Source organism: Otolemur garnettii, unplaced genomic scaffold (genome assembly GCF_000181295.1).
Source record: "Otolemur garnettii isolate 467f Iridium unplaced genomic scaffold, OtoGar3 scaffold00127, whole genome shotgun sequence".
In the NCBI taxonomy this organism is placed as follows: Eukaryota; Metazoa; Chordata; class Mammalia; order Primates; family Galagidae; genus Otolemur; species Otolemur garnettii.
The window spans coordinates 628,043-642,310 of NW_003852522.1; the positions used below are offsets into that span (position 1 = coordinate 628,043).

The following is a 14,268-nucleotide window of genomic DNA, read 5'->3' on the forward strand; positions in this document are numbered from 1 at the left end:
CCACAACGCCCGGCTATTTTTTGGTTGCAGCCATCATTGTTGTTTGGCGGGCCTGGGCTGGATTCGAACCCACCACCTTAGGTGTATGTGGCTGGTGCTTTAGCCACTTGAGCCACAGGCGCCAAACCAAGTTTTTCTATTTTTAGTAGAGATAGGGTCTTGCTCTTGCTCAGGCTGGTCTCGAACTCATGAGCTCAAGCAATCCACCTGCTTCAGATCCCAGAGTGCTAGGATGACAGGTGTGAGCCACTGCACCACCTCACAGCAGCATTTAGTAGAATCAAAATGCCCTTGACACATAGTCAATAATGATCTCTGATCCATATAACCTAAAACATTTGCACCCCCTTAATATTTTAAAATAAAAAAGACATCCCTGGGGAGTGTGTGTATTTCCATTTCCTGAAAGCCATGTCCCCCTTTCCCCCATTGAAATTACAAAATCATCATCATCATCATCATCATGGTTCCCACTCCAGCCTGGGCAACACTGCATGACCCAGTCTCTAAAATAGTACTGATAATAATCTTCCCCCAAGTCAAAAAATTGTCCACCCACTTAAGCCCTAAGTGCCACCCCTTCCTGATGGTGCAGACTCCCTACCTGGTAGGTGAAGCCAGAGGCTGGGACCAGGTGGACCCTGTCCCGCGATGGTGGATGCCATTACCCACAGCTCACAGGGGCCCCAGTGAAGGTCAGGCAGTGTGACATTCTGGGTGTTGCCACTCACTAAAGGACACAACCAAAGAAGTTGGGGAAGCCATGAAGTTCTCCGTTAGGGCCTTTGCGTGTGCTCTTCCCAGTGCCTGTGACACTCTCCCCTAGATGACCTCCTGGCTCCCTACCTGTCTCTTTTAGGCCTTTACTCAAATGTCACCTCCTCAGTGAGACCTTCCCTGACCACTCTTCCCTATTTAAAAATTACACTCCTGGCTCGGTGCCTGCAGCACAGTGGTTACAGCACCAGCCACATATACTGAGGGTGGCAAGTTCGAACCCGGCCCTGGCCAGCTAAATAACTGCAACAAAAAAATAGCTGGGCATTGTGGCAGGCACCTGTAGTCTCAGCTACTTGGGAGGCTGAGGCAAGAGAATCACTTAAGCCCAAGAGTTTGAGGGTGACATACTGAGACTCTCTGTCAAAAAAAAAAAAAAAAAAAATTAAAAAAAAATTACACGCCTTCTACCACCCACCTACCCTGCTTCATTCCCTATTTAGCACTTGCCAACATCTCATAAACTACTTAGATATTATTCAGTTTGTCTACATGTGGGTACCCCATCAGAAGATCAGCTCCACAAGGGCCTTACCCCCCACATTTGCATCAGTGCCTGGCATGTATTATGTCCTCAAAAGTGATATATTTTTGAATAAATAAAAGAATGAATGAACATCTTACCCCTCCCCTACATAGAACCTGGTGTAGGGACAGTCACCCCAATCATGAGAAAGATGTTTAGACCCCTCAGAACTATGTTTTACTTTTTAAAATTCTGGTCCTTTGTTTTTCACTTGCTTAAATATTGGTTTTTGTTGACACAGAATAGATGTACATATGTAGGGGGCATGTGTGGTAATTTAATACATTCATATGGTTTGTGAAGACCAAATATGTGTAATTGGGAGATTCATCACCTTAAATACTTGTTTTTTCTTTTCTGTTTTTTTTGCAGTTTTTGGCCGGGGCTAGGTTTGAACCCACCACCTCCGGTATATGGGGCCAGTGCCCTACTCCTTTGAGCCACAGGCACCTCCCAGTATTTGTTTTTTCTTTATACTATCACATTTGAATTATTCTCTTCTAGCCATTTAAAAATATACAATAGATTATTATAAACTATAGTCTCCCTATTGATCTATCAAACACTACGTTTTATTCTTTCTTTATTTTTATTTTTAGAGGCAGAGTCATAATCTGTTGCCCAGATTAGAGTGCAGTGGCATAATCATAGCTCACTGCAGTCCTGAACTCCTGGGGCCAAGGGATACTGCTGCCTCAGCCTCCTGAGTAGCTGGGTCTATAGGCACGTACCACCACACCCGGCTAATTTTTCTAGTTTTTTTTTTTTTTTTCTAGTTTTTGTAGAGGTTTTTTTTTTTTTTGAGACAGTCTTACTCTGCCACCCTCAGTAGAGTGCCATAGCATCATAGCTCACAGCAACCTCAAACGCTTGGTTTCAAGCTATCCTCTTGCCTCAGCCTCCCAAGTAGCTGGGACTATAGGCGTCTGCCATTAACACTCGGTTATTTTTAGAGACGAAGTCTCACTCTTGCTTAGGCTGATCTTGAACTCCTGAGCTCAAGCAATCCACCCGTCTCAGCCTGTTAGAGTGCTAGGATTACAGGTGTGAACCACCAAACCTGGCCTAGAGATGGGGTCTTGTTCTTGCTCAGGCTGGTCTCAACCCTTGAGCTCAAGTGATCCTCCCAGAGTGCTAGAATTACAGGCATAAGCCACCACCCCCAGCCTCTTTACTTTTTAACCAAAGAGGACATTACCTTTTGGTTATAAGATTTTAGGAGAAAAGAACACAGATCAAGATATATGGATATAGAAAGGTGTATAGGCAAATGATCAGGTAAAAAAAAAAAAAAGAAGTTGTAAAACGCCAGTCATAATATATTTTATATATATATGTACACACACACACATAATTTTGCAGGGTAGAATCATGGTAATTATGTTAAAAATAGTCCTTGGCCAACCAAGGTACAGGCTCACACCTGTACCCCCAGCACTTTGGGAGGCTAAAGCAGAAGGACTGCTTAAGGCCAAGAGTTCAAGACCAGCCTGAGCAAAATAACAAGACCCCGTCTCTACAAAAGAATAGAAAAACTTAGCTAGATATGGTGGCAGGCACCTGTAGTATCAGCTAGTCAGGACGCTGAGGCCAGGAGCATTGCTTGAAGCCAGGAGGCTGAGGATAAGTGAGCTATGATCTTGCCATTAAGCTTCACCCTGCACTGATAGAGTGAGAACCTGTCTGGAAAACAAACAAAAACAGGCCTTATCAGTTAGAAATAAACATGGAAGTAGCAATTTATTTATTTTTTATTTTTTTTTCAGAGACAGAGTCTCACTTTATCCCCCCCAGTAGAGTGCTGTGACATCACAGCTCACAGCAACCTCCAACTCCTGGGCTTAGGCAATTCTCTTGCCTCAGCCTTTCGAGTAGCTGGGACTACAGGCGCCCACCATAACACCTGGCTATTTTTTGTTGCAGTTTGGCCAGGGCCAGGTTCGAACCCACCATCCTCAGTATATGGGGCCAGTGCCCTACTCATTGAGCCACAGGCGCTGCTCAAGAATGTTTTTTTTTTTTTTTTTGGCCAGGGCCAGGCTTGAACCTGCCACCCTTGGTATATGAGGCCGGCACCCTACTCCTTGAGCCACAGGCACTGCCCAGAAATAGTGATTTATTTAGTGATGAAATGACACCAAGACTCTAGCAAAAAATAAGGGTGGGGAATAAATTGAAGCAAGATTAATGAAACACTGGCAATTGTTCAAGCTGGAGAGTGGGTACATGTGGATTTCTTATGTTAGTCTCCCTATTTGTATGTGCTTAAAATTTTCTATGATAAAAAGTTAAAATATACATATATATTTTTGAGACAAAGTCTCATTCAGTCCCCCTGGCGTCAACCTCAAACTCTTGGGCACAAGTGATTCTCTTGCCTCAGCTTCCTGAGTAGCTGGGACTACGGGCACCCACCACAAATGCCTGGCTATTTTTAGAGATGGTGTCTCACTCTTGCTCAGGCTGGTCTTGAACTCCTGAGCTCAAGCAATTCAGTGGCCTCGGCCTCCCAGAGTGCTAGGATTACAGGCCTGAGCCACCACACCCCGGCAAAATATTAAAATATTTCTAAAACCCCCTATAATTTCCATTTCTATGTTAATACCTGCATAGAAAATTCTGGAAGTTGTACTGTCAGTGTCAGTGACACAGTGAGACTGCTGACCTTCTTGGTGATATGTTTATTTAATGAGTTGGTTTTTGTAACAAACACAGATAACTTCTATAATCCAGAAAAAAAGAGTAATACAAGATTTTTTTTTTTTTTTTTTTTTGAGACACAGTCTCAAGCTGTTACCCTGGGTAGAGTGCCATGCGTCACAGCTCACAGCAACCTCCAACTCCTGGGCTTAAGCGATTCTCTTGCCTCAGCCTTCCAAGTAGCTGGGACTACAGGTGCCCACCATAACATGCGGCTATTTTTTGGTTGTAGTTGTCATTGTCTTTTTTGCAGCCCCCATTTCGAACCCACCAGCTCCAGTGTATGTAGCTGGTGCCCTAGCCGCTGAGCTACAGGCACCAAGCCACAAGGTTTTTTTAAAAAAAGAAATTTATGCTCAGAGTAAAAATTTAGTCTTATAACCAAAGGTATAATCCTACAACCTCTGTTGACATTGAGGAGAATTTCTTTTCATATTTGTGTCTCTGCTTTGCTCAATATGGCATTTGTTTTACCACAAGGGAACCACACCACAGATTTTGTGATCCTTTTATCTTTTTCATTTAATAAAATATGACAGGCATCTTTTAATGTCCATAAATATAGATTGGAATCTTCATTGTTAATGGCTGAGTAAGAGTCCATTACATTGATAGCCGAAAAGGAATTGATGACTGTCATGTGTTGTCCCAGAGGCTAAGAGGATGCCATAGGGGCCCAGGTAGGGGCAAGGGTGAGGTGACCGGGTGAGGGTCCTGTTGGGGCTGGGAGGACCTGGCCCTAGGCAGGAAACTCACCATTCATGCAAACGGAGGGCCTGGTTCCACTCTGTGCACACAAGGTATAGTGGGTAAGGTGGCCCCGGAGTTGCCGCCTAGGGACTTCTCTCCACGCTATGGTGGGAGTTCCTGGGGGGGCATCTTGGAGTCGCCAGAGCACTGGCCCCGCTATGGGTACTGCAGAGAAAGCCATGGAGTCAAAGTCTGTCTGGATCCTAGGATCCTCCTCCACCCTCTAGCCCCACCTGTTACCTAGTTCCTCTCTGAACCCCCAGACATGAGGTGCCGGGGCCAAGCCTGAAGCAGAGACTGCAGTCACTGTGATTCGATAGGGGACTCCTTCTTCAAAATTCCCTGGATGGCAGAAAGGCACAAAAGCCAGTTAGAGTCTCCTCCGCTCATTTCCTACTAGGTAGGAGTCTTCATTTGGGTCCCCAGAAGTACACTCTGAGATAAGGATTTAAGTATAAGTGATTTATCTGGAAGGCAATCCCGGAAAACGCTAACAAGGCCACAGGGAAGGAGCAAGTTCCCACTGTGGGCAGTTGAGGCTCAGGCCCCCTGGGGATCTCTAGAGGGCAGCAGAGAGCACGTACTTGAAGGCCTCAAAGTCATCCCACCCTGCCAGAGGTAGCTGGAATATTTATCCACCAGCCCTCAGAGGTCTTAAGTCTCCAGGGCTTCCAACTTGCAGCTCAAGCAGTCACAATGCCTCAGTGACCAGAAAAAGTCCTCAGGCTGGAAATGTAAGTGTGGATTCTGGGGTGGTCAAACACAGAGGTATAATCCTACAACCTCTGAGTGGGCAATGGACAACACTTACCATGGTTAAGTGAGGCTCTTTGAGGCCTCTCCTCTAAACCCAATGGGAATTTTCCAGAATTGGAACTACTTTTGATCATACACATTTGTGTGCCTTGAGATTTTGTCCCAAATTTCTCATCCAACACCTTCACTGCTTTTCCAAGTTCTTTAAACCACGGACAGAATCCGTAATACCAGGCCCCAGTCTAGAACTTTCCAGAACCCCAGACCTAAGTATATGACAATCGCAGAATGTCTCCACATGGATGCCCATTGATGAGCATCTCAGACTCAATATATCCAAAGGGGTCGCCAACCAGAATGTGTCAGCATCTCCCCTAACTATGGTCCACCCCATCATTTATTTTGTTCCTGGACCACTGCAGGTATTTCCTCTCAAGTTTCCTGGCTACTGCTCTTGCCCCACTTCCACAGTCTGTTCCCCCTTTAGCAGCCAGAGGGCACCTGTGAACACCTGAGTCAGGTCCTGCCCCTCCTCTGCTCAAGAACCCTCCATGTCTCCCACCTTACTCAGAAGCAAAATCCTTTCAGTGGCCCACAAGGCCCTGCACAGCCTGCCCAGTCCCAGTTTTTGCCTTTACTTCCTTCCCCTCTACTCTGGTCACACCGACCTCCTCTAACACACATTCCTGCCTTAGGGCCTTTGTACCAGTTCCCTCTCCCTAGAACACTTTTCCCTCAGGCATCCTCATGGCTCCCCCATCTCTTCCTTCACGTCTCAGCTCAAATGCCACTTCCCCAGAGAGAACTTTTCTACCCTTTCTTTCTAAAATAGCCAGTCTCTCTCCTCCCCTTTTTCCAGCTCTATTTTGCCACAGTTATATTACAGTTGTACTTGGGGATTTTTTGCTTGTTTTACTGGCTGCCCATCCCACAGGAATATCAGGATCTGTGAGGATGGGAATGTTGCTGAGATGGCTCAGAGCTCAGAGCCTAACTATATGGTTCAAATCCTGGCTTTTCTCCCTACTTGCTCTGTGCCCTTGGGCAAGTTGCTTAAACTTTCTGGGCCTGTTTCTTCATCTGTAAATTGAGAGTCACAATAATAGAAACCTACTTTATTAGGTAGTTTGAATGATTTTGTGCTAATGGTACATGCCAGTAGTCATCACCTGCCATTACTGTGCCTAGAACAGGACCTGGCATATAGTTAGTAGTCCGTTGATATTTCTTGCATGAATTAATACCTTTTTTTTTTTTGAGACAGAGTCTCAAGATGTTGCCCTGGATAGAGTGCTATACCATCACACCTCATAGGAACTTCAAACTCTTGGGCCTAAGCAATTCTCTTGCCTCAGCCTCCCAAGTAGCTGGGACTATAGGTGCCCTGGCCATTTTTTTTGTTGTTGCAGTTGTCATTGTTGTTTTAACTGGCCAGGGTGGGTTCAAACCCGCCACCCTCAGTATATGTGGCTGGTACCCTGCCAACTGAGCTACAGGCACTGCCAGAATTAATGATACTTTAATTATAAAACTCTCTCCTGCAAGTTAACCCATTGGTCTGCTCTCCTTTAACAACTGAGATGGCACAGTGGCTTGCGCCAGTAATCCTAGCACTGTGGGGGGGTAAGGTGGGAAGATCACTTGAGGCAGGAGTTTGAGACCAGGCTAAGCAAGAGCAAGACCTCATCTCCACTAAAAAATAGGAAAAATTTGCCAGGTATGGGGCTGTGCAACTGTAGTCCTAGCTATTTGGGAGGCTGAGGCAGAAGGATCGCTGAGTCCAGGAGTTTTGAGGTTTCAATGCGCTACAATAACACGCTGTACTGCAGCTTGGGTGACAGAGTGATACCCTGTCCAAAAAAAACTGGATGGGAACCCAGGCGTTCAGGGGCCTTACCTGGTAACAGAACACTGAGGTTGCCAGGGGGAAGCCGGATCCAGTTGAATTCCTCCTCGCCATCCCGAGCCCAGTCTACCACATGTTCCTGTGGCTCCCCAGGGCCCTGTTGCCAGGTCACCAGCAGCTCTGTGCCCCCAGTGATGCCACTGACCTCCACACCATGGGGGCCAGAGCCTGGAGCTAAAGGGTAGAGAAAAGAATGCCCAGCTGCCCACTTGAGAATTTGCCTCTTCCCCCTCCTGCACACTGAGCTGAGGAAATCCACAGTCTCTTACCCAAACAGACCAAAGAAAGGTTGGTGAGAGGATCCCAGCTTGTGGCATTGATGACAGACACCTTGGCCCATTCTGCCCAAGTGGGGATGGAGAAGTTGCAGCAGGGGACAATCTCTTCTGGACCCAGCTCCTGCTCTCCAACCCCAAACCAGACTCGGTACCTCACCTGCACACAGGACCCTGGGCCCTGAAGGATGAGGTGAAGAAGAGGTTAGTATCTTCCATTTATCGGCTCGGCACCCGTAGCTCGGAGGTTAGGGTGCCAGCCACATACGCTGGGGCTGGTGGGTTCAAACCCAGCCTGGGCCTGCTAAACCATGACAACAACAACAAAAAAATAGCCGAGTGTTGTGATGCCACCATACTCTACCAAGGGTGACATAATAAGACTCTGTCTCAAAAAAAAAAGTCTTCCATTTATCAAGCACATACAGTGTATCTCTGCAAGGTCACCCGATAAACCAGTCAGTGAAGTCTTTTGTCTGGCTCCATTTTATAGATGAGAAATTGAGTTCCACAGGAGCTCAGCAGCAGAGGTGGGATTCAAATGGTTCCAGGATCAGAACTAGGGTAAGGCAGGGCAGACAACATGCCTTGGATACAAAATTCAAAAGTGGGGGATACCAAAGCCCAGGAATTGAGATAAATAATATATATTTTTTCATTTTTATTTATTTATTTATTTGAGACAGAGTCTCACTTTGTTGCCTTCTGTAGAGGGTGTGGTGTCACGGTTCACAGCAACCTCAAACTCTTGGGCTTAAGCAATTGTCTTGCCTCAGCCTCCCAAGTAGCTGGGACTACAGGCACTTGTTATAATGCCTGGCTATTTTTTGGTTGCAGTTGTCATTGCTGTTTAGCAGGCCCAGGCTGGGTTTGAACCCACCATCCTCGGTGCATGTGGCCAGCACGGTAACCACTATGCTATGGGCGCTGAGCCAAGATAAATAATATTTTAATGTAGTCTTTTAATCAATCAAAATTAATGCATACATCCATGACAAATAAAATATCAAAATTTTGTTTTGAGGCCAGACACAGTGGCTCATACCTGTAATCCTAGCACTTCGGGAGGCCTAGGTGAGTAGATTGCTTGAGCCCAGGAGTTCATTATATGAGCCCTTGAGCAAGAGTGAGACCCTATCTCTATTAAAGATAGAAAAATTAGCTGGGCATTATGGCAGGTTCCTGTAGTCCCCAGCTACTCGGGAGGCTGAGGCAAGAGGAATGCTCAAGCCCAAGAGTTTGAGATTACTGTGAGCTATGATGCCATGACACTCTATCCAGGGTGACAGAGTGAGACTGTCACTCAAAAGAGACAGTCATACTCTGTCATTCAGGTTAGAGTGCAGTAGTGTCATCATAGCTTATAGCAATCTCAAACTCTTGGGCTCAAGCCACCCTCCTTCCTCAGCCCCCTGAGTATCTGGGGCTTACAGGGACATGCCGCAACTCCCAGCTAGGGGGTCTTGCTCTTGCTCGGGTTGGTCGTCTGGCCTTGTTTGTTTGTTTGTTTGTTTTTGAGACAGAGTCTTACTCTGTCACCCTGGGTAGAGTGCGAGACATCATAGCTAATAGTAACCTCAAATTCTTGGGCTCACGCAATCCTCTTATCTCAGCCTCAGTGCTAGGATTATAGGCATAATAAAGGGATGTTACAAAGTATGCATTATAAGATGCACCAGGAATGAGTATTACTGGTTTTTTTTTTTATTTGTTTGTTTGTTTTTGTAGACACAGAGTTTCACTTTATCACCCTTGGTAGAGTGCCGGGGCGTCACAGCTCACAGCAACCTCCAACTCCTGGGCTTAAGCAATTCTCTTGCTTCAGCCTCCCAGTTCTCTTGTCTCAGCCTGCCACAACGCCCGGCTATTTTTTTGTTGCAGTTTGGCCAGGGCTGGGTTTGAACCCGCCACCCTCAGTATATGGGGCTGGCAGCCTGTTCACTGAGCCACAGGTGCTACCCAAGAATTACTGATTTAAAAGCCAGAATAACTGGGCATAATGACTCATGCCTATAATCCTAGCAGAGATTATAGGAGGCAGAGAAAGGAGGATTGCTTGAGAACCAGAGTTTGAGACCAGTCTGGGGAACACGAGACCCCATTTCTAAAAAAAAAATTCAAGCATGGTGGCATTACATGTAGCCCCAGCTACTCAGGAGACTGAGGCAAGAGAATCTCTTGAGCCTAGGAATTTGTTGCAGTGAGCTATGATCACACCACTGTACTCCAGCTGGGGTGACAGAGTGAGATCCTGTCTCTAAAACAATAAATAAAAATTTAAAAAAATAGCACAGTCATGGTGGCTCATACCTATAATCCTGGCACTCTGGGAGGCTGAGGTAGGAGAATCAGTTGGGCTCAGAAGTTCTAAACCAGCCTAAGCAAGAGTGAGACCCCATCTCTACTAATAATAGAAAAATTAGCCAGGCGTTGTGGTGGGTGCCTGTAGTCCGAGCTACTTGGGAGGCTGAGAAGCAGGAAGATTGCTTGAGGTTGCTGTGAGCTAGGCTGACACCATGGCAATCTAGCCTAGGTGACAGAGAGAGACTCTTGTCAATAAATAAATAAACAAACAACAGTGAATCTCAACTCGGCCATTAACCAGCTGTATGATTTTAGGATAACCTATCTAAGTCTCCTTTTTCTCATCTGTAAAGTTAGTTAATATAAGTAAGTATGGAGACTAGGACCTATACATGCTATGTAAGATCAAAATTAAGGAAGTTAGATTATCTGGTCCAAGAAGGTACAGGCCCTGTCATTTTGTTCCTTGCCACGTTTGCCAAGAGCCCAAGTCTAGCAATGCCTGGCACATAGTAGTTACTCAACAGATTTGAATCAGTGAGGACAACCACAACCTTGTCTGGTCTTTTGCTAATACTAGCATTCAAGCTCTCAGCACACTGTTGTATTTTGAGGAGCTGAGCCCTAGTCTTACTTCTATACTTTGCATCTTTCGCCCCCCAACCTGGAATACTGCATCCATCCTCATGTCTCTGAGCTCTCAAAAGTAGCTGACATTTAAGGTATCCAACTATTATGTACCCATAATAGTTTAAAAATAAAAAAACTTCTTTTTCTTTTGCAGTGTTTGGCCAGGGCTGGGTTTGAACCTACCACCTCTGGCATATGGGGCTGGCATCCTATGCCTTTGAGCCACAGGTGCCACCACCAAAAAAACTTCTTTTTAAAAAGAAGTAGCTAACATCAGTGGAGGCTTGCTCCATGCTGGACTCTATGCTGGGACTTCTCAGGTCTTGAAGCAACCTAAAGAGAGCAGTACAATAAGCTCTGTCTTGTTCATGCCATTGATATTTAGGGATTTTCTATCCCTAAATAGGTAAGTTATATTAGTATCTTCACTTTACAGATGAGTATACTGAGGTCCAGAGAAATGTTAACTGGTCCCCACAGCTCACCTTCCAAAGGAGCAGAGGTTCCTGTCCTCCTGACATGCCACAGAGGTTCCCCAATACCCACACATCTTTTGGAGCTGGCAAGGAAGAGGAAAAAATGAGACAAATGCAATGGGCCAGACTTCTAGGAGGGACAGGTCAAATTTGGGCACAAGCTCAGCTATGCTTACCAGAAGGCAGTGTCTGGAAGAATGCAATGGGGCTCTGCTCACCCCACAAATCCTCTTCTTTCTCCATTCGGCAGCGGCCATATACCTCATAGCCTGTGCCTAGCTCCAAATCCTGGATCTCAATAGGAGCCAGGGGGATGGTCGTAAGTTCTGATTCCAGCTAAGGGAAAGAGACAGAAAAGTAAAGGGACCCATGGCTGAGTTGAAGGTACTTGAATTTATGTATCAACAGAGTAACCAATTGTCACTCTGGGCTTGCTGGGGACCAGTTGTAGAGGGTGGTCTCAGAACATGGATCTTTCCATTTTAAAACTGACACAATCCCAGGCAGAGACAAGTTGGTCATGCTGTGTACCAAGTAGAACAGGAGTTTGTAAGTTCTGTTATTAATATTATCCCCATTTTACAGATGAGTAAACTGAGGCCCAGAGAGGGGCAGTGACTTGCTCAAGGTCACAGAGCTGAGATTTCTCCCCCAGCATTCAGATTCTGCATCTCAGTGTTGCTCTGTTGCATGAATAATCACAATGACAACTACTCTATTCTTTTTTTTTTTTTGAGACAGAACCTCAAGCTGTCACCCTGGGTAGAGTGCTGTGGCATCACAGCTCACAGCAACCTCCAACTCCTGGGCTCAAGCGATTCTCCTGCCTCTGCCTCCCAAGTAGCTGGGACTACAGGCACTTCCCATAATGGCCGGCTATTTTTTTGTTGCAGCCATTATTGTTTGGCGGGTCCAGGCTGGATTCTAACCTGCCAGCTCAGGGGTATGTGGCTGGTGCCTTAGCTGCTTGAGCCACAGACGCCGAGCAGACAACTCTATTCTTGTTTTTTTTTGTAGAGACAGAGTCTCACTTTATCACCCTCGGTAGAGTGCAGTGGAGTCACAGCTCACAGCAACCTCCAACTCCTGGGCTTAGGCGATTCTTCTGCCTCAGCCTCCCAAGTAGCTGGGACTACAGGCGACCACCACAACGCCCAGCTATTTTTTGTTGCAGTTTGGCCAGGGCTGGGTTTGAACCCACTACCCTCAGTATGTGGGGCTGGCGCCCTACTCACTGAGCCACAGGAACCGCCCAACAACTCTATTCTTCATGGTGGTGTTTGGCATCAAAAGCTGCAGGCAAGGAAGTTGGTTTCCCCTCCCCTGTCCCCAGTATCTTTCCTCTTCTGCTGTTTTTTTTTTTTTTTTTGAGACAGAGTTTCACTTATTAACCCTCAGTAGAGTGCATCACAGCTCACAGCAACCTCCAAAACCTTGGGCTTAGGTGGTTCTCCTGCCTCAGCCTCCCGAGTAGCTGGGACTATAGGCACCCACTACAATGCCCAGCTATTTTTTTTCTGTTGCAGTTTGGCCAGGGTTGGGTTTGAACCCACCACCCTCAGCATATGGGGCTGGACCCTACCCACTGAGACACAGGTGCCACCCCCTCTTCTGCTTTTGCTAATAGAATCCAAAACTTGCTGCATTTTAGTTGGGACGATAACTGCCAAGAACAGACTACATTTCCCAGTCTTCCTTGTGGTCAGGTGAGTCCATGTGACTATGTTCCTGGTCAATGGAGTATGAGAGGAAACAATATCTGCAACTTCCTACTGTGCCCTTAGGAGGGTTGTGTGACCTTAGGAAAGTTGCTCTACTTCTCTGAGGTTCAACTTTCTTAACTATAAAATGGAGATTTTTTTTGTTTTTTTGTTTTTTTGAGATAGTGTCTTGCTCTGCTGCCCAGACTAGAATGTAGTGTCTTCATTTTAGCTCACTGCAACCTCAAACTCCTGGGCTCAAGGGATCCTACTGTCTCAGCACCCGCAAGTAGCTGATACTACAGACATGAGATACCATGCCCAGTTAATAGATTATTTGGGGAGGAAAATTTTTAGCTGAACAATAGACTAAATGTACACAGACTCCAGAGACAGGCTTAGAATAAGCCCTTGGGCTAGGTCTCTGATTTGAGAATGATGTCCCAGGCCCTACCTGGGCCAGGGTTGGGAGAAATAGTCCCTGACACTCACCAGGGTCCAGGTCACCTCCTGGCATCTTCGGTAGTAGAATTGGCAGATCAGGACTTTATGAGACGGCCATGTAGGTGGAGTCCACTGGATACTGGCCTCTAGGGGTTCATCCTCTGAAAAGTCCACATCAGGGCCCACCTGGGGAGCATTTGGCTTCACTGGGGAAAAAGAAGGATGGGGTACAGTGAGCTGGGCCCTCCATAAGCACCTACCCCATATGTAATGCCCCACCTTTCTGCCACATTACTTCGGGATTCCAGGTTCACGAAGGTGGGGGGCCAGAGAGGCTGGCCTGCTTTGGTCCCCCAGACAAGGAGTTTGTCAAACACGGTGAACTGCTGCCGAGGAATGGCCACCCAGCTCTGCCCAGCAGGCACTGCCACAGTGTGAGTTTTGTTGGAGTGGCTGCAAAGAGAGAGATGCAAATGGCATGGACCTTGAGTTAGGCTCAGAGCCATATGGTAACAACCCTTGTACTAGTAGAGTGATTGCAGCCTACTCTACTTGGGTTCAAATCCCAGCTCTGCTGCTTCAGAGCTGTGTGAACTTGAGCAAGTGACTTCATTTCTCCGTGCCTCAATTTTCTCACTTACAAAATAAGGCCAATAAAGTACCTGCCAAGGCTGGATACAGTGGTCACACCTGTAATCCTAGCACTCGGGGAAGCCAAATGGGGAGGATCTTTTGAGACCAGGAGTTTGAGACCAGCCTGAGCAAGAGTGAGACCCCATCTCTACTAAAAATAGAAAAAATTAGCCAGTCAGGGTGACTTGAAACTTGAGATGCAGAGGTGGGGACCACTTGAGCCCAGGAGTTTGAGGTTGCAGTGAGTAAACTATGACACTGCCTCACTCTAGCCAGGGTGACAGAGCGAGATGCTGTCTTAAAAAACAACACAATAGGGTGGCGCCTGTGGCTCAAAAGGGTAGGGCACCGGTCCCATATGCTGGAGGTGGTGGGTTGAAACCCAGCCCTG

The 14,268-nt window shown here is 46.5% G+C and overlaps 1 protein-coding gene across 1 annotated transcript in view; it reads right to left on the minus strand.

The window, feature by feature from the left end:
• The window catches only part of IL27RA (interleukin 27 receptor subunit alpha), a 21,524-nt gene that overhangs the window by 1,226 nt on the left and 6,030 nt on the right, over positions 1-14,268 (minus strand). Inside the window, exons 3-11 of the mRNA XM_003798011.2 lie at positions 13,540-13,697; positions 13,293-13,450; positions 11,277-11,436; positions 11,110-11,183; positions 7,685-7,871; positions 7,407-7,589; positions 4,994-5,095; positions 4,760-4,918; positions 605-730 (exon numbers count right to left, since the gene is read on the minus strand). Coding sequence (XP_003798059.1) covers positions 605-730; positions 4,760-4,918; positions 4,994-5,095; positions 7,407-7,589; positions 7,685-7,871; positions 11,110-11,183; positions 11,277-11,436; positions 13,293-13,450; positions 13,540-13,697 — 1,307 coding nt within the window. The remainder of the gene's footprint in view (positions 1-604; positions 731-4,759; positions 4,919-4,993; positions 5,096-7,406; positions 7,590-7,684; positions 7,872-11,109; positions 11,184-11,276; positions 11,437-13,292; positions 13,451-13,539; positions 13,698-14,268) is intronic.